The 27776-nt window shown below is 31.7% G+C and overlaps 2 protein-coding genes across 3 annotated transcripts in view; both read right to left on the reverse strand.

Annotated features, from left to right (window-relative positions):
* The window catches only part of LOC143063020 (aspartate--tRNA ligase, cytoplasmic-like), a 210324-nt gene extending 200996 nt beyond the window's left edge, over nt 1–9328 (reverse strand). Inside the window, exon 1 of the mRNA XM_076234928.1 lies at nt 9321–9328. The gene's annotated coding sequence lies outside the window, so the exon portion shown is untranslated. The remainder of the gene's footprint in view (nt 1–9320) is intronic.
* Nucleotides 1–27776, reverse strand: part of LOC143063019 (endoprotease bli-like) — a 53291-nt gene that overhangs the window by 11174 nt on the left and 14341 nt on the right. For both annotated transcript variants that reach the window (XM_076234926.1, XM_076234925.1), the window contains exons 4-17: nt 26938–27003; nt 25224–25346; nt 22650–22702; nt 20350–20435; nt 18477–18649; nt 18138–18267; nt 13565–13665; nt 10933–11033; nt 9012–9124; nt 8171–8288; nt 7542–7822; nt 5514–5600; nt 3375–3548; nt 1644–1772 (exon numbers count right to left, since the gene is read on the reverse strand). In XM_076234926.1, the coding sequence (XP_076091041.1) occupies nt 1644–1772; nt 3375–3548; nt 5514–5600; nt 7542–7822; nt 8171–8288; nt 9012–9124; nt 10933–11033; nt 13565–13665; nt 18138–18267; nt 18477–18649; nt 20350–20435; nt 22650–22702; nt 25224–25346; nt 26938–27003 (1735 nt within the window). The remainder of the gene's footprint in view (nt 1–1643; nt 1773–3374; nt 3549–5513; nt 5601–7541; nt 7823–8170; nt 8289–9011; nt 9125–10932; nt 11034–13564; nt 13666–18137; nt 18268–18476; nt 18650–20349; nt 20436–22649; nt 22703–25223; nt 25347–26937; nt 27004–27776) is intronic.

The following is a 27776-nucleotide window of genomic DNA, read 5'->3' on the forward strand; positions in this document are numbered from 1 at the left end:
ACACAAACGATGGACGTATGCAATGACAGAAAACCAAAAAACAAAACAATTTGCAAACGGGAAAATTGTGCTCGAGATTGACACAATAAGAAAATAATTGCAAAAATATACGTGACACGTTTGTTTTAATTAACTCAAATGTACCATGTTGTCGTGTAGACCATACATGTACGGAGTTATGTGCATGCTTGATACAATTCACATTTACGAAAGATTGGAAATGGACAATGTTAACACATTTTAAAGATTTTTCAATTCATGTACAAAACGTTGTTATTCATTTGCTAATTTATTCTAACATGTGCATTCACGTGATATATAAAGTTCAACTATGTACTTGTTTTAACTTTCGAACTTTTGTATCTGGACGTCACTAGTAAGTCTTGTGTGGACGAACTCACTTCATGCCATCATACAAGTTATTACTTGTACACATACAATTGTACATGTAATTTTTAACACAATTTTTACTGAGAAAAAAGAAAATAACTTTTACAAACTTTTTGTTTTACCTTGGCCTATTTGAAGTTCCCAACAAATCGTTTCCCTTTTTACAAATAATTCATTACTTAGCCTAAAGTTATAAACTCTCAATATGTGAGTGCATTTTATATATTAAATATATGAGCAAAACTGTTCAGTTTAGTGGTCAAAACTAAAGTGTAGAGATGGGAAACAATATAGAAAAGACATTTCACGATAAAATAATTAAATTGTGTGATGACAATAAATCTTCTAATAATTCAATATTTACACATGAAAGATACAGAGAGTCTATTTGTAATGTAAAGGAAGCAAAATTAAGTTACAAAAAGACTGCTCTTTAACAAAGATATTTCTTAAGGCAGTTTAATGTTTTGAGTGTAGCAGTTATTGAACAAATTATTATTGTACAAGTAGATGACCTTTGCCCTAGGATCAGAGCTGCACATTCTGGAGTTGGTCATGGAGTTAAAAAAAATTGCAAATATCAGCAGAGAAATTATCAGACTTTTATTTAAGATGTGTTTTTTGAAAACAAATCGCTTTGAAATAACCAAATTAGTTGTTCGTCCTATCAAGTCAAGTAATTACTTGTATAAAGTTTTTGTACAAGTAATAACCTGTACAAAATAATAAAATGTACCCAACATATATAAATAAAAACACCGAGAAACTCATAAGATCACATAAACAACTGACAACTACTGAAAACAGGCTCTTGACTAAGGGCAGGTGCAAACAAATGTAGCGGGTTTAAACGAACGTTTAAAATGGTCTCCAACCATCACCCTAACCTAACACACTAGTATATCATTACAACAAACCACACATTAAAACATCAATTAAAATGGCTAAACTCGATCACAAAAACTAACTAAAAAACACACTTAAAAATATACAACAGTTGAATATATTTGATCCAATACCCAATATAAATTTGATTTACGTTCGCACTAGAAATAATTGATAGATTTTGCTTGAATACCTGTATGTACTGCATATGGTGTATTGAAGCTCTGCATTCTTTACTTTTTTTTCAGGTAATGTTATTTTTAGATTAATTGATTATTTCTAAATACTTGTTTTGTTTCGAATTCTAAACATTTTGTGATAAAAGTTGGAAATTATCAGTTGGTACAACACATTATCTAAGTCTTTACCTGTACGTTCACATGTATGACCACATCCGTTGAAGCAACATTTTCCTTGTTCTCTGCATTCAGTGTCCGATGAACACTGCTCAACACATCTACTTGTTAAACTTGATGAAGATGGACAATTGTTATCTCCTGTGAAAGTGAACAATGAAAATGATCAATTACTACACGAAACAGTTTTGTTTACGTCCTTGCTATTTCATTGGCATTGTTGACAATCAACTATTAAAATTTTCATTTCACGATTGCTAAAAATATCGAGACTGTTGACGTTATTCATTAAATGTCACATAAGTTGTCTGGCATCCACTAGATATATATCATTTAAATGTATTTTGCATATCTTAAATATAAATTCTTTTTGGAATTAAATGGGCATTGTTTTCGTTCCTGCAGAAGGTGTAATAAAAACTAAGTTGCGAAACAACTTTGAGATGCGCCCTCTCAGGTAACAACTGGTTTGCATTGTATTGAATGTCCTTGATTGGCAGGAAGAATATATATCTACGTATATGTAAGAGAATGATAATCCCTTTCTTCATGATTAAGTACGAGCGTTAGCGAGTACTTATTATGAAGAAAGGGATTATTATTCTCTTACAAACTTAGAATATTCCTTTTTAGTTATTCCACTTATGGATTGGTTTTAATGATGTAAGGACTTTCTTATAATTTGGAAAATGAAATTGATTGTGTTTTAGACATTTAAGAATACAACAGTATATATGAAATGGTACAAAATGTTTCCTGATTATGAATATGAATGTAAATCATAAAATATTTTAGCGAGGAATTAATTTTTTGTTTATTTCCAGTTTAAATAAAAAAACAAAATCAAATTTGAGTTATATCTAAATGTTATTTTATAGCAAATGTGTTAGTCCAGTTCTTTACATCATAATTAAAATCAAAGCGTCCGCCACCACTTTTCTTGTTTTGTTGATTATTTAGGGAATCACTGAAGAATGACTTGAGCAGGCTACCTCGTTGGCAGCCATTGCACCCCTCTTCAAAATTTCACTGGGCCCGCTACTGCAGACTTTACTTATTTTTGTCAGGGAAAAGCTAAAATACCATGCTTTTAGAAGTTCAAAAAATATTAAAAAAATAACTCAATTCCTTCTTTTAGAATTTTATCAGAATAATAGGATAACTGTATTTTTCAATAACCACGCATTAAGTCATCTGAAATATTGAATGAGTATAAGCTTAAGATTCATGTTTTATTCAATTTTAAAACTTTTTTGCCTTGCTTTGCTTCGAAATGTTTTTTTTTATAGTAATTTGAAGTTATAATCTCTCTCATAATTACGGTAATGATACCAATAATCAAGTAAAAATTAAGTGAAATTTAAAATAAAATTCAATAAATTGATAATATTAGTCAAAAATGCATGCGTTAAGGAACAAAATAAGCTAAACACAATGATAGGTTATGGAGCCCCCTTTTCATTTTTCAAAAAAAAAGGCCGACTTATCATTGGCATTATTTGAGTCTCAGATCATAAGGAAAAATCTCAAATCTGCTTTAATTTTGGTAATGCCTTTTATGAAAAGATAGCTGGGTGGTATTTGGCAAAGTATTTTTCCCTGTATCGTAGCAAATAACCCAAGGAGTCCGTGCTCCTGACAAACAATCTCAAACCTAAGTACATCTTTAGAAAGCCAACGATATGAGAAAGACTCAAAAAGAACCACATATTGCTATATACCGTTTAAATTCTACAAGCTCACCATTTGTATTAGATGGACATACAGGTAAAGTACTAGTAATTTTCTGAGAGCTCTTGCCAACGCAAAATCTGGAAACGCTGTGTCCTATGCATTCTCTGTATCGAGTTCTTGTTCCTGATCCACAAGATGCCGACCATTGCGACCAGTGCGACCATACGCTCCATCTACCTTTCTCTACAAAAAAGCGATTTATTTAACTAATTCAAAATTGCTCTTTGACAGTAAAACGTGCGCCGTCAAGATGATTGTATCGAATAGCTAATACACCCAAAGTATACATGATTCCCCAGCGTGTTTAGTAGATTTCTGCGTTGATTAATTCTGTGACTGGATAAACATTGATGAATAAATAAATTTTGATGTATTTACTGTTTTCTGATTGGTTAAAATTATTAGTTTTATTTTCAATGTTGTCAATTTCTATGGCGACACGCCCACTCTGACGTTGTGTATTCATACGCCAACATGTGTGTACGTTGTTATTGTTAATATAAATAATATAAAAAGTTCTTTGAGCCTTATTTTTGATAGAAATTTATTTATAATGAATGGCAATAATTTATTTTGAATGTATTGACCCATAAAATTAATTTTTGACTCTTCACATTTAACATAATCCGCTTCGAGGATTATTCAATGTAAAGAGTCAAAAATTAATTTTATGGTTCAATAAATTCAAAATAAATAATAGCCATTCATTAAGTGTGATGTAATTTCAATCATCGTCAACATAATTTTATTTAAAAAAATGCGCCAACACTGTATTGGACTATGTAAGCCTTGACCACACACACAATGTCATTGCAATTACATTGTTATCACAATAAAGGCCACTCTTTTAAAAAAGTACCAATATTTAGAAATCTGTACGATCCTTATAAAATATTCTAGTTTTATTCTCTAAACCATTTCAACAACCATGTATTTATAAATGTGAATTTATCATCATGATATGTATACATAAGTGTGGCAATTTGGAATCTTATGAATTCTTTTTTCATTTCGAATCTCGTCGAAGAAATGCATACGAAACGTCTTTCCTTGAAGAAATACAATCAATAAACTGAAATATGAAATCTATACTAAAATATATGTGTTATACATAAAAACCAACACAAAATGAATGTTATTGATTTGTGTAATGATTTTTTAAATTCCACCCACAGCACTTCTTATTATTGATTTGTTAATACAGTAGATTGAAGTAAATTTGCTTATTAATCAAGATTATTTAACGTTACTGTTATCAACTTGTTTTGTGTGGAATGATCACTCGATTGGTGCCATTGGTGAATATAGATCCACATATAGATAACATCTAAGTTTGTTTTATAAAACAATTACTGTGTTTTAAACCAACAGTTTGTAAATAATTTTCATTTCACATGAGTTGTTTTGACAAAGACAGACCTTGAGGACTTCAATTCGTCTTCTTCCTCTTATTTTTTTTCACAAATCTGCATACAATACGTAATTGAAAAATAAATATAACCTAACAATTTCAGCTTCAGCTATACACAGTTATCTGCTTTTGTTTTACAACAAGTAACAAATTATTTCGATTATTTAATGTCTCTTCTTTGAGAGAATTTATATGCTGCATATAACTGCATGTCCCGGCTCATGTATTAATCAGATCTAAATTGTCTTTCCAAATAAGTGGCTAATCTTATTCCTTGTTTAACCATAGTATGTATTGATCATGTAGACCTTGAAATCAGAAAGGAGGACATTTTTTCTACACTTATGATGTAAAATATAGTCCTAGACCGCATGTAGCTAATCCCGAGATAAAATTACTATACAGTATATATTTTATTTATTCTCAGTGATTAACTGAACTAGCCTACAAAAAACATGTTATTTCTCATAAATTTCTATTTTGCTTTTTGTAAGAATGAGACAATTAATGTAAGAACAGTGATTTGAAGATAACCCCCAGAAAACAATTATTTTGGTTCATTTTCGAAATTAATCTTCGTCGTTTATAAATTACAGTACTAAGATAATGGATACTATTTGAGGGTAACAATAATGCATAAAATGAAGGAAAAAGACGAACCGAACTGGCTTATAAAATTTACACAAACTACTAAGAATTATTACTTTCATAATATATATGTATATTTATGTATATACCTTGCTGTGCAGGACTTAAACATCGGCTGTCATAAGTACAATCAAAGCCATGAATTGTTATTGCTATCGAGTCTATCGTACCATTTTCTAGAATAAAAGAAATTAATATGGTTTTATTTTTGCAATACATCAATCTGTTTCAATGTTAACAGCAGAAACAACGCCATCGCTAAAAAGAAAACGATCATCAGACATATCATAAGACACAAAATCCAACACTTGCATAAACTAATGACTGAGTAACACGAACCGCATTATAAATTTGGGTTGATTTCATGTGCTCCAGAAGGGTAAGCAGATCTTGCTCCACATGTGACATCCGTAGTGTCTCTCATGTTAGTACAATTCGATAAAAAGTCTTATACTGGCGCTTATAAAAGTTATTGTTCAGGGATGATTTTAACTACACAATCTAATTTGTAGCTTGAGTGTATATCTCATAAAATGATGAGTATTCATGATCAAAATTTTTGTACGCAATTAGCTGGCATAGTTACGTAATTCAAAATTGATCTTTGCAATCATTGCTTATAACAACCTTAACATGAATGACCTTTTGATCTGTATATCAAAATAAATATCAAAACAAACATTTTAGTTCAGATTAAAAAAACTCTTGAAAGAGTTATCAAAGGTTCCAGGATGATAATCTAGTACGCCAGACGCGAGTTGCGTCTATATAAGACTCATTAGTGACGCTCAAATGAAAATATTTATAAAGCCAAACAAGTTCAAAGTTGAAGAGTATTGAGGATCCAAAATTCCAAAAAGTTGTTGAAAGATGTATAGTAAGTGTTGAATTAAGTATTCCAGACGTAACTTTCGTCTACCTGACATTAATTTTTGGTGACTGTTTGAATCCAACCGTTGCATATTTGTTTTGAGATTAGGAAAACAATCCACTTTAGCTGTTTTTGTGATGTATTTGAACAATATAAGTCATCATCAAACCTGTGTAAATATGTAATGAGCTTAAATTTAAAGCTTTTATGAAATTTATCAATACCATGTTTTGATTAATGAATTACTTAAACTAGAGGTCAGACCAATATGATAAAAAAAATCTGGTAGCAACAGGTATGAAATTCTTCTAGGATCCTAGACAGGTCGGATTTTCGCTTCATTTAAAATGCATAGAGAACAAAGAATATATTTGAACGCCATATTTTCTAACTGTCATGATGAACAAGGTATTTTTTCGTTAAATTTGCGTTTCCAGACACTACGTCTTAATTAATCTAAGTCATTCAAATTCACGTTCTACTTTTAATATTTTGTTATATTAGTATTATGATTGTAATTGTCCCAGTACAACTGAGTTGAGTATTGCAATAGAAAAATAAATATAAGTTACTTTCAGGAATTGAATGCCTAAATATTTAATCATTCATTTATTCTATTTACCTGTTCAACTTTGTAAGTTGATTTCATTTTATCTCAATTTATCGTATTTCATTGCATTGATGCTAAAATAAAGCATCCCTATAATAAACCATATGTATGATTAAATAATTCTGGTCCTACTGTTGAAAATAAATAAACTCAGGCAGAAAACGTCTCTATTATGAAAACGAAGAACTATATAATTCAAATATTTTTGACAATCGTTTTTTATGTGTGTGATTACTACGAGGACGATAGGCAACAGTTGCCACTTTCTATTTTATTTTATTTCAAGAAATACTCATACGTGCATGCTGAAATTACTGAGTTATTTTGAGCAAATTTAGCTGAAAGGAAAACGTGCAAAAAAGGCGATAGGCAACAGTTGCGACTTTGTATTTCAGTTTATTTCAAGACATATTCATATGTGTATGATAAAATTATTGATTCATTTGGAGCAAATTTAGCTAAAAGGAAAACGTGCAAATACGTCCATATTATCAATGTTAATCTCAAAAAATCTAAAACTAATTTTGATATTCATTCTTAAGGAGAATTACTCTACTGAATGATATAAAAATGGATTCAGATGTTAAGTTGTGTTTTGTGGCTTAAAACAGCGACAACTTAATAAAGTGTACGAACCTAATCTTTTGCCAAAAACAGGTGATGGTTCCAATTTCCAATATCCGATAGAATTTTCCCCCCACATCTGAACAGTTAACACGGTAAGATCCATGTTTGTTGTTGAATCTAATCCCCTTCCAGGTAGAACTGTAGATTTTGTTCCGTATGGAGAAATTAAATCCCACTTTATTTGTCCTGCGTGTAGATTGTTAACTTTAAGCAATACTTCTACATGTTCTACATATGAAGCTCTGCATTTATCGAACGGAACAGCAAAATAATTATTGTGATTTCGCATTCTGAAAAGAGTGATAATGATTTGAACAAATAGTAAAGAATAACTCATATATTATGATTTGGCAAAGTGTAAAATGTTATGAATAAAATTTAGGGTTAAAATAACAAAATAAGCATCTTAATGCATTTTATGTCATATATAGATCAGGATATTGTATATAAAATGTATCACGAACATGAACACGTTTCACCTTGAAAAAGCAAATATGCTTCAATAAATTTGATATTTTTGTCTGCTAAGAAAAATATTTGCTTAAATGTACAATACTTAAACCTAGAATTTGTAATGTTTCCATGTTACCGATTTCCATTCTCAATTTTACTAATACAGTTAAGTAGGAATGACTTACCCTATATCAAAGGTAACAATATTAGTGCAGTCAATTCTTGGTGGAATATTTTTCCATGTTTTACTTTTTTCCACAAGCTTTCCAATATTTAGCAAACCGAATCCAAAATATGACGATACTAAAATTTCAAATTAATGCAGTAAATAAATTAGATACAAATCCCTTCTGCAGTGTGCCTTACTGATGATTGTTTTATCAAAAAGAAAAATCACAAAAATACTGAACTCCGTGAAAACAAATTAAAACGGAAAGTCCCTTATCAAATGACAAAATCAAATGATAAAACACATCAAACGAAAAGACAACTGTCATATTCCTTACTTGGTTCAGCATTTTTAAATGTAAGAAATGGTGGATTGAACCTGGTTTTATAGCGCTACACCTCTTACTTGTGTGGCAGTCACATCAACCGCCGCTGAGTCTTAATGAAAATCATTAGAACTTTATTATACCTAAACCTTTACCATGTTTACCCCCTTTTTCAATTCTTTGTTTGGGCAATTATAAATGTATCATAATAGTACAACGTCGAAATATCAACTTAAAATGTTTTTATAGTCAAAAGTTTTCATTTATAAAAATTAGACCAACAAAATTTTTCATGATCTTTTCTTTTGGTCTATTTGTACTAGATTTGAACTTTTAATCTTTTTGGGAATCGAGCGTCATTGATGAGTCTTTTGTAGACGAAACGCACGTCTTGCTTAAATACAAAATTTTATCGGGGTATCTATGATGAGTTTATTTCATATGGGAATTGTACACTGTGTAAGTGAAGTATTTTAGAGTATTTGTATATGGATAATTGGAAATCATTTCCATATCAAAACGTTATACTTACCGAAGTGGTTTGCAGCGTTTCGAAAGAAATATGACCTATATTTAGAATCATTTAGATCGTAGCTTGAAGTTTCCACAATTAAGTGCATTATGTCGCGATATGTTAAATATGAACTGAAAAACAAATTATTTCAAATAAAAATTCTAGATAAATGGTATGAATTTGTTATACACTGTTATATAGTCAATGTTTAATTATTATCGTTTTAGCGAAGTATATATATAACTGTATATTTCCGATACCTATGCATATTTCATCAGCTTCGTTTGAAACCAAAATTGCTTGAAGACTACTGCGGGTAATGTCACTTACAAGCAAAATTATATAGAGGAAACTCTTAAAATTAAATTATTTACTCTTTTACTGATAGAGAAGGAATTTAGGAAAATATTTTAAAGTTTTCTGAAGTTTAATAGAAGTGTTCATTTAAAGTTCGTAAAAAAGTAAAGTGTACATGTATGCTTATTGTCAAAAATACTTAAGGTTGTACCTAACACTACAGGGAGATAACAAAATTTTTGAAATTTTTATATTTTTATTCGAGTCAAAATAAATACTTTGAAAAATTTTGTGAAAATAAAACGATCCAAACTAATTTTAGTAAAAGTGTTGGGTACCACCTTAATGTGTACAAACTTTACAAATGGGAAGAAAATGGAGGCTCGCAGAGCATTTGTCTTGTTTGTTATCTGTTAACTAAGCTATTAAGCAAATTTCAATAACACAAAATCCGTATTTTAATGCGAGTACCGAAGTACTGGCTACTGGGCTGGTGTTACTCTCGGGGACTATCTATCAGTTAACCTACTGAGTTAAAAACGGTTACATTTTTTCTCCTCAGTGATGTTCGAACCCGAAACATTTGAAAAGCTGTGTACAAAAAAAGGACAAAAATGTAAGTCAAAGCCGATCAATGTACCTATTCCTAATCAGTGTCTTTGTCTGATATATAAATCGCAATTTGGTCATTGTTGAAGGCCGTACGGTGATATAAAATTGTTTCAACTACATGGTATGTTCTTGTTGGGTAGCTAAGTATACCACATCTCCAAATAGGACCCTACAATAATTTGCTCAACATAAAATGTAGATTATTGTAGACTGTATCTTAATACAATAACGATGCACTCGAGTTTGTTTGCCTATCGATGTCCATCAATTGAGATGAGAGCACACAAAAACACTTCAAATATAGAGATTCAAGTAGATTTGCAATCAAAATAATGATTAAAAGAGGGGCGAGAGTTACCAGAGGGACATTCAAACTCGTAGATTGAAAATAAACTGACAATGCCATAGCAAAATAGAGGGAAAAAAACCAAACAAACAATAGTACATAAGACACAACATAAAAAAACTCTAAACTTAGAAAACTAAGCAACACGAACGCCACCAAAACTGGGAGGGATTTCCGACGCTCTTGAAAAGTAAGCAGATCCTTCTCCACATGTGACATCCGTAGTGTTGTTTGTGTTATTACAAACCCGGTAAAAAGTTTTATTTGGTAAGTGGCATTCGTGAAAAGATTTTTAAAATAAACTTTTCTATAACAAGCAAGGCAAGATGTGTGTTTCTAAATACCAGTTTACTGTATGTGTTACTTTTCTACACGCCTGCTGATAAGTTTTTCCATTTAAATGGTTTTCTAGTATAGAAAATGCATTATTTACGCATGTTCTCCCTGATTACTTGCTATTACAAAGTGCTTTTGGAAAATTCACAATATCTCGTATTCATGACTAGAACTTATGTTGTCGTTTTAAATAGACATGGTTTAAGATGGTTAAAAACAAACCTAAAGATTCATTAAATGCTAACAAGTTTGAGGATTATCAAAATGATCTTCGATCGACAACAACAAAAATTGAACTCATATTGCAGTATGAATAGAGAGTAATTGACATCCTAATTAGTTACATACTTAGCACTGAGAGCAAGCGCTACAGCTCCAGAAACCATTGGTGCTGCTGCTGAATTCTGGTTGAAATTTTGCGTGTAAGAATTTCCAATGTCTGTCGTTGTCTGCAAAACAATAATCAATCACATTGCATTTAAAGTTGAATTTCTAAAGCCATGTACCGAATCTGCTACTACACAGGACGAATATGTTTTTTTTTATATATTTGTAGGACTCGAAGGTACGATGGGGACGCTGAAGTGCGATGGTCTACGCCGAAGAATGATGGTTCTTTCGTTGAAGTGCGATGGCTTGGTTTGACGTTTGAATACTGTGACTGTTTCCAATTTAACGTTTAATTTCATACTCACACAGGAAATGAAAGGAAAAAGAAAGAAACGATCGATTCCACACCAGAACAGTTTTGAGCATAACATGTCGAAGTTACAAAAATATGTTTAACCATGTCAGGCAGCAAAATATGAGAGCAACGGGGCTGAAAGATGAATTTGGTCAGCAAATAGGCTGTTGTTTTTTTTTCTATGGTCGGGATGTTGTCTCTTTGACACATTCCCCATTTCCATTTTCAATTTTATGTATTATGTTCGGAATAGTGCCGTTCGATAAATAAAATTGAAATATTCTATAATGATATAATTTTAAACATTAATGTTAATTTATTTTAAGTAACCAAGCTTTACGTGATTTTATGTGGACAATTTAATAAAAAAAAAAAAAAAATAGATGTGTCAAGGCGACACGAATCGCCCGTCCCAAAAAAGTTGAAAAATCTGCAATTTCAATATAAACACATGTGGACACAAACATGATTTTTTTAAATTTCAGCAAAAATTAGTGGAGCGAAACGAAACTTAAACTTGATCTGTAACTCATCATGGTTAACTCCATACCAAAAATCAGCCCAATGTCCAAAGGCGTGAAATTACGGAATTTCGGAATGACGGACAAGGGTAAAACTATATGGCACCGACAACTTCATTGCGGGTCATAACAATAATTGAAAGTATTAGCAATGTTCTTGTTAATGTTGTTTAACCCTGAGATAAATCCTGATTTGTAAGAACACCGTCGCTCTAGTCTTTTTTTATTGCGGTCACAGTGTTAATTGCCTGCAACATGGAAGGCCTAAATTAATCTCAGTTCTGACTACTTCCAAAATAATAAATAGGAATAATTGTTGTGATCAATTTCTAAATTGTCATAACATAAACCCTGCTAAGTGTTAACGTATAGACATACACGATAAATGTTTTTGTTCATTTCGTCCTTGAACAACCTAGATCTGACTATATTCCTGCGTGATAATCGGAAAATTGGCAAATTTAAAATTACATTAAAAAAATCAAAATTAAAGTCTTTAGTTTGACTTGAACAAAAATTAAAAGATCTTCCAAACGCGAGGCTAACAGCTACTTTTGTAAAATCTCAATAATGTGATTTCATTTTAAAAGCTCATGTACGTAATTATACAGTTTGTTTTTACTAATTGCGACGGACAGATCATCGCACTTCAGCGTAGACATCAACAAGTGAACTTCACAATGTAACCATATCACTTCAGCGTGTAAACCATCGCACTTCAGAGTCATGTATATAAATCTATACTTTGACAACCATTTTACGAAAAACTATTTGCCACAATTTCGTTACATATCCAGTCGAATTGATTTTTCATAAAGCTTATAACAAAAAAGAACTAAACCCCTCAGAATATTACAAAGTTTGTAAAACTATGGGTTCAAAAAACTATCGTTGAAATCAAAAGGCGATTCAGATAACCAATCGTCAATATATTCTTTTCAAATACGTTTTTTTATAATTTGAAAGGATACACAATGCATTGTTCGTATTAGTTTTAAGTGAATCCCTAAATAGATGTATTTTAATCATACTTTTTTTCAATTAACAGTTCAGAGATTTTTACGTTTGCTTCCATTGTTTCTTTATGCAAGTTTATAGTTCATAGACCATGTGTACTAAGCATCCATTACTAGCCGCATATCGCAAAGATCTTTTAAATTCTGTTCATAATAAGGGTTTTATGATTTCGATTTTATTTCCAACAAGATTTGTTTCCCTAATTCCTCTGCTTTGTGCCAATCTTGATGTAGAAAAAGTAACTGATAAAGAGAGAAAACTTAATTTAGATAGGATTTCATACCCATCAATAAAAATATGCACTGTCTTAGTAGACCAAATGCTGAATGATTTTCATTTTCAGGTCGAGTTCAGTACTGAAAACAGCACATGTTCATGAATTTTAATAAGGGTTATGAAATATCTGTATATCTTTAAATAATAATCACGTTAAATTGCAATAAATGTTTATTAGATAACCATTGAGACGAGACCTTCTCGATAGCAATAACATGCTGTGCTTTCCACTTCACAAGATCCTATCCTCAAAAAAGGAAGTTTCTAATTATATTAATAAATGGAAGAAATAATTTATTATAACATACGAAGTAGCTTTACATGAATTCTGAATTTAAATATTTATTGTAAACCGATTGAACCTAAGGCGCATAATGTTTATACATCTATGGTTGAACCGCCTTTTTTTAATCTTCATTTTTTTATAACTCTTTTACAATGTTATCAATAAATCAAATTGTGTATTCCATTACGTACTAACCAGTTTGAATGATCCAGTACCAGGTGCAGATGTAAACGCGGCAACCATCATAGCACTACATGCTTCACCATTTGGGAGTTTTTGTAAATCATGCTGAATGCCTACACAAAAAGAAAAAGAAACTAGATTTGCCATTGCAAGCAATAGCGGATGGCACCCTTCCACCATTGCCAGGCCAGCGGCAGTCATTCAGAAAAATTTTACTGTTTCCATGGGAACGGCGGCCATTTTGAAAATTCGAAACTCAAAAGTTAAGTCTACATAAGCTAGGCAAAATTTGTTATAAGTTTTATTAAATTTAAAGCATTTTGAAGTTTTTCATAATTTTGCTGTTCCCATGGTAACGGCTACCATTTTGAATATTCCAAAGTCAAACCCCCGCGCCAATTTTTTCCCTCCATAATCATATATAACATTTAATGTCTCTAGAATAAATTTAACATTGATGTTCTGGAATGTTCTGTGAAAATTCAAAGTTTTGACCTTTTTGCATTGTTTCCATGGTAACAACAGATATTTTGGAAATTCCAACGCCAAATGCCACATCTTCCAATGTTGCTCATCGTTACTGTGAAGTTTCATGAAGTTTTGAGCATTTTGAGATTTTTGAAATTTTTGGTGTAGTTTCCATGGCAACATAGTAGTTCCAATGAGTACCAAAATCATCCAACACCTGTATATAGTGGGCACGTCCATTGTATTAAAATATAATGATTCTGAGTTAAAGCATATCCAAACAGTTCACCGAAACAAAAAACTGGAATTTTTCACATTCGTTTCGTGTCCATGGTAACGGCAGCCATCTTGCACATTCCAAAGTCAGATGCACAACTTCAGATGGTGGTCAACATTATAGCATAGTTACACCAAGTTTGGTCCATGTAATTCTGAGAAAAAGCTTGGACAAAAAGTGTGGAAGAATAAAAATAAAAATAACTAGATTTGTAATTGCTAGCAATAACGGATGGCACCCTCGTCCCCCCATTGCCAGGCGAGCGGCAGCCATTTTGAAAATTCCAAAGTCAAAGAGTGCATCTACACCTGCAAGTTATCATTTTTGCTAAATTTCATTAAGTTTGAAGCATTTTGAAATTTTGGACAATTTTGCTGTTTCCATGGTTACGGCGGCCATTTTGGAAATTCTAACTTCAAAATGCAACTCTGCACATGCCAGTTACTATTCCTATAAAGTTTCATCCAGTTTGCAGCACTTAATTTTTTTTTGAAATTTTGAACATTTGTGCTGCAACCATGGTTACAGTAGATAATTCCAAAATTCTAAAAGCAGACATCTCATTGCCACATGTCATGTTATATATCAATACAGTTTCATTTACTTTGGTTCACTACTCTCTGAGAAAATGCTGATTTTATGCATTTTTCCTTAGGGTCAATGCAAAACTTGGCCCCAGTTTCCATGACAACGGCGGCCATTTTGAACTATCCATATATTGTCCCCGCTGCAATTTTTTCCCTCCATAATCATATATACCATTTAATGTCTCTAGAGTAAATTTAACATTGATGTTCTGGAATGTTCTGTGAAAATTCAAAGTTTTGACCTTTTTGCATTGTTTCCATGGTAACTACAGATATTTTGGATATTCCAACGCCAAATGCCACATCTTCCAATGTTGCTCATCGTTACTGTGAAGTTTCATGAAGTTTGGAGCATTTTGATATTTATGAAATTTTTGGTGTAGTTTCCATGGCAACATAGTAGTTCCAATGAGTACCAAAATCATCCAACACCTGTATATAGTGGGCACCTACATTGTATTAAAATATGGTGATTCTGAGTGTAAGCATATTCAAACAGTTCACCAAAACCAAAAACTAGATTTTTTCACATTTGTTCAGTTTCCATGGAAACGGTAGCCATCTTGAACCATTCCATGCTTACTGCAACTCTGCACGTGGGGGTCCTTATTATAGTAGAGTTCCATCGACATTGGTCCATTGGATTTCAAGAAATCCCCTGGACAAAATTTGTTGCAAGAAGAAAAATAAGAAAAAAAAGAAACGTAGAATAACAATATGTCACCCCAACTCCGTTGAGGGTGCCATAATAAGAAAAAAAGAAACGAACAATAACAAGATGTCACCCCAACTCCGTTGAGGGTGCCATAAAAAGAAGCAGTTAAGAAAAATATATTTTTACGAAGAGTATTCTATCTTTTTTCTACATTCAAATTCATAAATGAATTCATTTGGACATTTCAAACGACATTTCACACTACTACACGTTTACTACAATGTACAAAGTTGCAGTATAGTATCTACCAACTCCGTTTTTGATTTTTTAATAGTGCAAATTTTGCATCATCAAGACAAGATTTTTGCATTTTATATCATACAACATTATTCATTTCTGTTATCACGCAAAAACTAAGACATCTTGTATTTTGTCTGTTGTGTCGTAATGTTGGTGTTTTATTGTCGTATAACTTGCATCTTCTTTTATAAAATCAATAATTTCTATTTCGAGATGTAAATTCTAATTAAAAATAGGATATCAAAATTTAAAGTTTACGGTTATTAAAAAAATAACATATATATAGAATGACGTTTGTTACAGGATGGACATACGGGGCGCCGACTGGGACTTGAACTTTTTTGTGGTTACACAAAATTCAATTCTGTCATAATACATAATGTGTAACAGACTTTTTTATGAGAAGTTCAATTTTGTGGTGACAAATTAATATGTTGATTAAATCAGCATTACATTTACTTTTTGGGTAGAAAACATTAAGTTTTGTTAGACAGAATTGAAAATTGAAAATTTTGTGACAGAGGTAAACTTTGTGTCACAAAAGTCAATTTTGTCAACACAAAAATAAACACAAAATTGAATTTTGTCATGACAAAAATTAATAACAAAAATGAATTTTGTCATTACAAAATTCAATTTTGTGTTTATTTTTGTTTAGACAAAATTGACTTTTGTGACAAAAATGACTTTTTTCACACAAAATTGACTTTTTGTATCTCAACTTGTACGATTCGCTCGTGTATGTAACAAAGTTTAAGATTTTAACGAGAGAAACTTATGTATTACTGAAAAATTATTACACCAGGATTTTCGATATCACAAACTAGTCAAAACATTTACTAAATTTTATCATCGGTATAGGGTCATCATTCGTAAAAATAGCTCAACATGCAGACAAAAATGTCAGTATTTATCTCAGAAAATAACAAAACCTTTGAATAGACTTATTTAAAAGGGATATAGTTACAATACTGTTGTCAGATTATTAAAGATTGCATATTTTGGCGTTAATATTGATTCACTTATAGGGTCTTTGCATCGGAACTAAACACATTTATTCAAAAACCAGTTGTTGGCATGACACGGGTTACGTTCTTCTCATATATGTTATGATGGTATGATACTAAATCCCTAACAAGAAGGATTGTGTCTGATATGCATATGATGAAATTAAAATCTTTCAATCAGTTTAATTGAAGTCTGAAGCTGGCATGTCAGTTAACTGCTAGTAGTCTTGTTATTTATGTATTATTTTCATTTTGTTTATTTTCTTTGGTTACATATTCGACAACAGACTCCTGAACTCTTCTCTTGAATTGAACTTTAATGTGCGTTTTGCTATGCATTTACTTTTCTACATTGGCTAGAGGTATAGGGGAGGGTTGAGATCTCATAAACATGTTTAACCCCGCTGCATTTTTGAGGCTGTCCCAAATCAGGAGCCGCCGGCCTTTGTTAGTCTTGTATAATTTTTGATTTTAGTTTCTTGTGTACAATTTGGAGTTAAGTATGGCTTTAATTACCACTGAACTAGTATATATTTGTTTAGGGGCCAGTTGAAGGACGCCTCCGGGTGATGGAATTTCTCACTACATTGAAGACCTGTTGGCAACCTTCTGCTGTTGTCTTTTCTATGGTGGGGTTATTGTCTTTTTGACACATTCCCTATTTCCATTCTCAATCTTATTTTATGACACCAAATTGACTTTTGTGGCAGGACTTTTGTGTTAAATTTTCACTTCAGTTTAACCAAACTCAATTTTGTCTACACAAAAATTAACACAAAATTGAATTTTGTGACAAAATCTCAGTTTTGTATGCAAATTAGTTCACATAATCCAAAAAAATAAACTAATTTGCATACAAAAGTGACTTTTGTCGCCCAATTTTCAAATAGGTAACAAAAATGAATTTTGTCATGACAAAAGTAACTTTTGTACACTGAAAGATAATTTTGTATGACAAAATTTGAATTTGTAGTATGCTACAAATTTTGTTAAACTGAACTCATTTTTGTTGAACAAAACTCACTTTTGTCCATACAAAATTGAATATTGAGTACAAAGCCACAAGAGTCCCATTCGGCGCCCCGTAGGACATGGGTACATTTCGTTTAAATATTATCGTTTTTAAGTCACTGACCGCCGACAGAAACAGATTTCACGCTATTGAATTATGCCAAGGGCCTCTCAATGGGGACATGCAACCTTTTCAGGTCATAACCGATGGTATTGCTTGGAATTAATATTGATTTACTCATAAGAGCGGGCGTAACACTAAATTACATTAAGTTTTTACCTGCTACCGCAATGACATATTTATTGGATACCAATCTGTCATAAGCACAGCTATCCCGGAGAATATCCGATTCTTCACCCCCGCTATTACCCGTTGCAAAAACATATAAAGAACCTAAACCACCTCTGCCCTGAAAAACAGTTTTTTTCATCTTTGAATAAAAATGCTCACTCGAAAGGTAAAAAAAATGAAACAAATTACAAATCAAACGTTTGCTTTAACTTGGTATGAAAAAGAAATGTAATTAAAACAGCTTATTGAATTAATAAGTCAAAGTGTTTGCTTGCATTCATTTCATTTTAGATGTGTATTGTTTAAGTGTTTCAAAATATGCCTTACCAAAGAAGTTCCAAGACGAAAAGCGTCTTCTTGGTCTCTTAGTAATGGGTATGTCTTTGTTCCAGTATGGAAATTGGCAAAACTGCAGGAGTATATGTCAATAATATCCTTGCGAAAGGTTAAAGCTGCTGTGTTGAACGTGTTAAATACGGCTGACGATGCTATCTTGAGATCTGTAAAAGATAACACACATCTTCTGTAAAGGCCATTGATCAAACAAAAAGCCAATCTGCTGAAGTTTACAATGAATAGCAAGGCATGGTGTCCTGCATTGATTATTACTTTATTTCTTTTAACTATATTTAAAATAAGATAGATAAATCAGAATCACGAAAGCTATATATTTTTATCAATCAATTATTGGCACTCTATGAAACTATCTATGTTAGTTGTTTTTCTTTAAACTGCGATTGATAAATATTGTAATTCCAATTTTATTATATAAAAAATTAATAGACTAAATTGTACATTTTGTACAGCTGGGGCTTTCTCTTAACTTTGGTTATTCAACTTTTAAAATAATGATTTACTGTGTCTGAAATCAATAACCTAGACAGTGAATGCAACCAAGTCAGTACTGTTTAGTAACTTTCAAACAATCCAGTATGTTCTTAATATGTTAAGGCAAATAAAAAAAAACTACTGAACAGTGTGAACATATGCTAAACAGGTCTTTCTTGACTTTCTTGAATAGATCTAATCATTAACGAATTCACCGCAGTTGGTAAGTTTGAAAACTGACTGAACAAGAATGTATCCAAAAAACACGGATGCTTCGCTCGCACTATAATTTTCCATGTTCAATTGACCGTAAAATTGGGTAAAAAATCTAATTTGGCATTACAATTAGAGAGATCATACCTAAGGGAACACGTGTACTTAGTTTCAAATTGATTGGTCTTTCAACTTCATCAGGAACTACCATAACCAAAAACTTTAACCTGAAACTCGCACTTTCATTTTCTATGTTAAGTGCACCTTGAAATTGGAGTCAAAAGTCTAATTTGAATCTAAAAGTTGATAGGATTTCAGCTTTATCAGAAAGTACCTCGACTAAAAACTTTAACCTGAAGCGGGACGAACGAACGGACACACATACGGACGGACGCACAGACCAGAAAGCAAAATGCCCTCTGCTATCGTAGGTGGGGCATAAAAATTAAAAATGACTTAATATTTATGGTTCAGAATTTAAGGTAGTATTTGTGTCTTTCGCCATCTTGGATGGTAAAAAACAGAGCATACAAGGTCATGATTTATTAATCACGTTAGCTTAATTTGATGCAAGAACGCAGACAACTAATGTGAATTTGCATTTAAAGAACAATTTATATGATTATCAATTATAAATATCATTATTTTTACAAGTGTTTATCAATTTTACTTGATTTTTAATGTTTTTAAATTGGCATTTTAAGGGGAGGTAACTCTGAAATACTGCATTTTCTGAAGTAATCTACATGGAATTTTGCTTATTTTGTATTTTAGCCGGACAAAACCGCACGGTGACTCTATCTTGTTTGTCTCATATTCTCGCAGCATTTTCTGAAAGCTGTCTTCTCATATTTTATTTTTCTATTCTATCATTAAGTTTAGCTTCAAATCACATAATGATACTTTTTCCTGTATAATCCATTATGATATACAAATAAGTACTATTGTAACATATTTTCAAGATTGTATTTTTTTTGCTCCTTACAGAAATTTGTAATTTAAGAGATCCAACTTGTAGGATGCTAAATGTTATCATAGTTTTAGTTGGATTAATTCTTTTGAAAATTTGATTGGCCATTATTGAATAGTTATGTATACAGTGTGTAAAGTAAAGTTGAATACTTGGTTTCTCAAGGCATCGTTAATTTCAATATAATACCTGCAAGTTCAGAGCCAAACGCTATCCCGACTGTTTCAAATCTGTTTTTCATTGCCCCTATAATACCAGCTGCTCTAGTCCCATGTCTATGTAGAAACATGAAATCTGTTACTTTTAAACTAAATATCACAGACATGACATGTGTCACATGTAGAGTATGCTCTTCTATCTCTTTCGGGACCTTGAGATCACCATAGTCTAGGAGAGAACAAAATCCGTTTTGGGTCTCCAACGAAATGTATGTATACACCAATATAGTTTTGATGTATACAGCTTCAACTTTTAATTGGACATGAAAATTTTGTAAGCATGTTCTCTTACAACAACTCAAACTTATAATATTTTTATATATATGATATAGTTAATTGCTATTTATAATTATTGCAATGTGCATTGTGTTTAAATGTAATATCAATATTTAGTGCAATTGTAATCTTAAATCAATCCTAATTCTATCTTATTTTTTAGATATAGTTTTTCAAATGTGACATCATTTTTGTGCTGCTTCAGAAATTCAAATGTGACGTAATTTTTGTGCCTTTTCACCACTTCGTTTGTGACGTCATTTTTATGACTTTTTGCGTTGAGGCCTTGACTAAGTCGGGTGTGTCAAATTTCTGTGTTGGTCTTTGTATTGTGTATTCGGGTTTAATTTTCTGTAATTAGTTAATACTAACGTTTTATCATGTATATCTTTTATATTCATTTGATAAAATTTACTGTTGCAATAGCATCTTAAATTGTTGTAAATAATAAGGATGTTCTTGTCCCAAGCAGAAAACCCTTTCCGTATTTGGCACAACCTTTTTCAACTTTTGATCCTCAGTGCTGTACAACTTTGTATGGCATGCCACAAAACCAGGTTCAATCCATCATTTTTTTCTTTAAAAATGTCCTGTACCAAGTCAGGAAAATGACCATTGTTATATCATAGTTCGTTTCTATGTTTTTAACATTTTAATGTTGTGTTTCCGTTGTGTCGTTTGTTTTCTCTTATATTTGATTGTGAATTCACATTACTATAAGACGTGTCACGGTACTTTTCTATCCCAAATTTATGTATTTGGTTTTGATGTTATATTTGATATTCTCATCGGATGTGTGTTACAGTTTAATGTTGTGTCGTTGTTCTCCTCTTATATTTAATGCGTTTCCCTCAGTTTTAGTTTGATACCCCGATTTTGTTTTTTGTTCATAGATTTACGTGTTTTGAACAGCGGTATACTACTGTTGCCTTTATTTAAGCTGTGTGTATCCTACAGTTATTGTTTTTAATTGGTTCATAAATACTTCGAAGTGTCGTTTTGGTTTTTTAAGTCGAATGGATGATGCCTCTTCCACCTTAATTATTCTTCTTATTTAAAATCCTTTCTGACTTCTTGATCATATATATCTGTCGTTAAATTTTTCTAGCTTTTCTCTCTTTGATAAACTAGACCTAGAAGAACATCTTAAAAAAATTAAAAGATTTGAACCAAATGTTTAAAAGATTTGAACCAAATGTTTAAAAGATTTGGCAATTCGAATGTGGGATCTTTTACATCTTAATGTTGGCCAAATTTGGAAGTTTCATAAGTATGGGTAATGGGGTATATATATCAATATTTCTAAAAAAAATAATCCAAAATTAGCAATAGCATATTAAAAAGTAGTTTATAGTGATTACCAAGGCGAATTTTTGTGTTCACCGATACCATTTCTTTTTAAGTGTTTTATTTTGATTTAAAATGTATTTATATGTCCTGACTTAAAAGAGAATATTAAAACCTAGGCCTTTCATGTATCATCATGATGTTGAGTGTCTTTTATCATGGCCACCTTTAAATTCGACCTTAAATCAGCTTACAATGTAATGTTTGTTACGCAAGAAACATAATCAGGCCATAACATCTTCATCGGTCGACGCAGACCTTACTACTTCTGCATATGGATGTTTCATCATGAGGTGGCGTGTTTTTTGTTAAATTTCAATTGATCTAGAACTTTTACTTCGAAGAAGATAACTGTATTTTTTACAAGAAACACTTGAGCATGCCGGGTATAATTGTAATTTAATACTTTTTTACGTCTCGAATACAGGTTTTTGGCTTTTTACTCCTCATTCAAGGTCAGTATGTTTGTATTATTATGTGGCCACGTTTCGAGCATTTCTACATAGCAATTAAAAAGGAATGAAATTACCTTTTGATCTTAGCTACATAGTAAACGGTTAACAACAAATATGATTAAGCAGATACTCAGGGTTTAAGGGCATGAAAAGAAATCAACATCAACCGTTTACTCAGTTTACAACTACTTACTTCAAAGAAGCAACGGTACCCCTGCCTACGCTACCAAAGTTAAGACTTCTATTCTGCAAATAAATTAACAAACCATAATTTTATATACTGACTGTCAATCAATGTTTTCTTATGAAAAACACAGAAAGGATATAGAATATTTGAACATCTAGTGCGTTTAGTAACTTCAGATGAACACTTAACATTACTTCACAGTAATGCGTTCTTATCTACTATTAAGAGTAATGGATTGGTATGTGCTTTACACCACCTTTGCATATGACATTAGAAAAGAAAGCAGGAATTCCATGATAAAATGAATTGTAAAGTATCAACATATATGACGAAAATTCATAACAACACATATGAAATGATCATGAATTTATAAGGTCCTGATATATATGAGACCATATCTGACCTCCTATAGATTTATAGAGATATGATTGGTTAAAGGAATACACGTGGTGACTATGTATACTTGATATAGGGTGTCCTAAAAAAATATAGGGTAAGTTACCATACATGGTTAGTTACCATATGGGGTTAGTAAGGAGTTAGTTCCAATTCAAAACAGGCAAGACGCCACAACCATTTATAAAAAACAACACGTTGTCTAAAAGGATTCAACAGACGACGAAATTGATGACGAAAGGTTCAAATAAGTTCATAAAACATATTTTAAAATAACAAGTTGTTATTGTTGGCATAAAGAAGTTACTTCCCTTTCAAAACAGAAAAAGAAATCTGAAAGGATTCAACCGAAGACGAAATTGATACATGTAGAGAACGATTGAAATAAATTAATAAAACAAGTTTAAAGCTAAAACGTTGTTATTATTGGCATTTGTTTTCTGTAAAGACAAAAAGATGTAGGATCTTAATACAAAGTACATGTATTGAAGACTTGATCACTTTGTAATGCAGTCGGTAAAATAAATTCGTTACACTGTGTGCTAGTGACCTAATACGATATATTGGGTCAGTAAATTCCATATGACCCCATATATATCGTATTAGGTCACTGACACACCATGTTTCTAATATTATTGGCACGCATCAACGAGCATTCGCGACAAAAGGCCAATCACACATACAATGGTTTAAATCTAATTATTCATGTACTCTTCTGAATGTTATCTATCAATGCTGTTTTGATTATTTTTTTTTTTACATTTAGTTACTTTATGAGTAATTACGATGAAAAATAAACTTGTTCAGTTTAGATAAATGATGTGTTTGCATTGTTAGTTTTATGGGCTTTGAACTAGATGTCAGTAACTGCGAGTAATGTCAGATATGCAGTTATTGTCTTTTTGTTGTTGGGATGTACAAGTAATGGATTTAGTGTTTTCCTAGATGCATTTTTATTTGTATTCATCTGATGTCTAATAAGTTAAGCCTTTATCAACTAATTTTCATAGTTGATATTTTGTACTGTTCCGCCACTATCCCAGGTTAAGGGAGTTTTGCCGCCTTCAAACTAGTTTAACCCTGCCACATTATGCATGTGAGTCCGAAATCAGGAGCCTGTGATTCAGTGGTTGTCGTTTGTTGCTGTGTTACATATTTGTTTTTTCGTTCATTATTTTGCACTTAACGAGTAGGCATTGAAAAGCAACACAAGATTTCATATTATATACTTTTTGTGTTCAAAGTACTTTCAATTTCACAGTTATAAGACAGTGTTCTATATTCAAATGATATAAACTTGCATTTGTAGAAACCACAGATTTGAATAGCAGGATATTTAAAAAATCAATGTGAAATATTTAATATCTTGATAACGACACGATGAAAACTTACCCTTGTAGTAATTCATGGATATATACTATGTACACGGTAAAAGTGTGTACTACAATGTATGAAACTCGGAGGCTTATTCAATTAATTTGATTGGATGGATAGATGTAGTTATTATATGCTAATTATAATTATCATCATGAATCCATCAGCATTCAGTCTTATTCAGTACAGCGGAACGGACGAACTTGGTCAGCTACTCTTTACTCGCGATCTACGATGTTGCTTTACTGATAGGGAGTTTAACAACATACTACTTTCGATGACAGAAACCAATCCAATCCTGTACAGTCAATATTTTGCTTAGTGTGAATTGCTGCGTTAGCATACACGTCAAAACCAATTATAGATGAGGAATTGCTATGTCGTCTGACGTCCGAGGACATATATTTCATAGTGTTGTATAATGGACCTACGTTTCACTGTCTCACTACATTGGTCCTGATAATGCTTTCATCGTTATTAATGTGTCCGAGACACATCGACCAGTACTTCATCATCGTAGGCAACGAGCTGCACATCGGACCTACATAGCCGTTGTCAAACGCAAAACAAAAATCATTCGTTTTTATCCAACTTGAAAACAACAAATTTATTAAAGCTTAACTTGTCTGGCACAGAGGCGATCTTTTTGGAGTAACCAGCCAGGCAATGTCGTTATCACACACTTTGTTTTTAAATTATTATAAAGAAAATATACACAAACCTAACTGAATAGTGTTTCAAACAGTATGTCCAATATGTTTGTCTTCATAAACCTTACACTTTTACATGCAACTACAAAAAAATACTCACAACATTTAGATCGAAATGATTTTGGATGCCCATATCTACAACACCAACAGTAACCCCAGTTCCATTTATACAACTCCTCCATGCAGGAAGAACGTTCATGTCATAATTATTCGAAGATTTATTCTGTAATAATAATTGTTGCTCTCATTAATACCGATTAGAGTATATAATTGTATTTATTTTCTTCAGAAGCACCTCCGACCTTTTCTTTTTTAAATCCTGGGTCTACACTGAATTGTTTGCTCTTTAGTACTTATTAAGAATTTTCAGGTATATATCTCACCACCACCCGTTAAAAATGACTACATTAATGTTTAATTATTTGTACCTAGCTGAAGCTAGCAAAACACATGTTTCTCAGCCTTGTGCAAATACAGCTGATATCTAAAGACACACAACAGTTATTGTCTAATTAACGAGTCGGCGACGTGGTACTGGAATCGTTTTTAAAAATTATACCTTTAATTTGTTTGATATATTTGTTTATGTCTAGTATTACAAACATTTTGCACTTGTGCACTCGTTTGTCATCGGCTATCAATACCAACGATTTTACGCTCATTAGTTTTTCAGAGGCCCTACAGTGGGGATTTAAATAAATAAACTTTATTATTTCATGTGCACAAAAACAAAACAAAAAAGATTTTTGATGTATTCTAAATTAAAATCAACACACAATTTTAAGTCCTCTGCTAGTTATTCGTATTATTTGCGTTTTGACGTTTAGTCGTTTATAAAATTTGCCGACCTCACAGTTTAAATGTCAATATATATATATATATATATATATATATATATATATATATATATACACGTACGATGTGATAAGATCATTAGTGGAAGTAGCACTGTTACAGATGAACGTTTCTCTAATTCTATGGAAATTTATCCCTTTCCGAACCCATTGAATAAAAAAAATCATCAACGTGTGGTTGTCGGTGACCTCAAAAGATCATTGGATGATTTTAAGGGTCATAACCTCTTTAGCTAACTGGATGAATCAAAATATGCTAACAGGTGTTAATGAAATTGACAACTTCGTGGAAGGTAAAAGACACTCGAAGGGGATTTCGTTTAACAAAAAAAGAACATTTATTTTTTAATCATTAGAGAAACAGATTCTTAAATAGTTACTCGTGGATCATCGGATTTATCCAATCTCGATAGCTGAATTATAAATCGACAATTTAACTATCTCGATTGGATAAATCCGATAACCCACTCGTATCAATGTAAGAATATATATTTAAACTTAATCTAAACAAGTCAATTGATATCCTGAGCGCGCCAAGTAATTGTCTCGTCCACGAAAACAATTCTATATATTATATTATATCCCAGGTAACGTTTTTGATATTGCAGCGACAGTTCAACATATACTTAATAGTATACTAACTAGTATATGAATTTTAATTAATCTTTTATCTATCTATGTATACCTCTTTTATTATTTTCTATGCATTCATAAGAAAGTTACAGCATTTCAAAGGTTAGTGATTGGAAGTAAAAAAATCTTTGTATTGTGCTACCTTAAGTATGGTACATATTGTACATGGTGTAAACAAATATTAAAACAGCTGATATTCAAAATCGTTAAACATGTGAGCTTATAACTCAATGTACAACTAATACAGGATTTGTAAATGATAAAATAGATAAATACAAAAAAAAAACCAACAACAACAACAGGAAGACTATAGTTATCGTATCTTACCAGATACCATTGAGCTGGCCAAAAAGGATCCAGTATTTTCATGTTACAGATTTGTGAATCTACTACCTGCAGAAAAAGTTTCGGTCATTAATTGATTTCCTTTCGAAAATCATGTACATTAATTTTACTAGATGCTTATTAGAATATAGTTCAGTCAACAAAAGTATGGATACACAAGGTTGAACTCGACTTAATGATAAGGTATAGTACTACTGGTACTACTAGGTGAACTACTTCTACTATGATCACTACTACTACTACTATTATTATTGTTATTAATAATAACCTTATTAGTGTAATAATGTTTGCCTATACATAAAATCAAAGAAAGGGTCCTCATAATTCATGTTACGCTATCATACCTATAGTAACCAAGGTAGTCGGAGGGTATTACTTTTAATACAACATGATGATAATAATAAATCCTTAACTAAAACATAGTAAATGCTGCTAGTTGCAATAAACCAATTATCATCACGCTCTCAAAAGGAATGAAATGATGTGCCTGAATTTGATACTATAATATCAGAAAAATGTTATTTTCCTTAATCAAGCCCTAATTATGACGTCTATGAAATAGTTTACCCGACACCTCATAAGGTATTGGACATTCCAAGACATTGGAGGTATCAAAAATCTTATGATTATTACCGATTACCTTTTATTCGAAAATGCATGGCAAAACGTTTTCCTTACAACCTTGTCCGTCAATACTCGATACCGGACGGTTTAAAACAGAAAAAAACAAACTCTTATTGTCATATTTGTCAATGGTCTTAATTTACAGCTATCCTTCATTAAAACTTTTTCAGTAAAATACTTAAAGTGAAAATATACGA

This window comes from Mytilus galloprovincialis, chromosome 2, assembly GCF_965363235.1.
Source record: "Mytilus galloprovincialis chromosome 2, xbMytGall1.hap1.1, whole genome shotgun sequence".
In the NCBI taxonomy this organism is placed as follows: domain Eukaryota; kingdom Metazoa; phylum Mollusca; class Bivalvia; order Mytilida; family Mytilidae; genus Mytilus; species Mytilus galloprovincialis.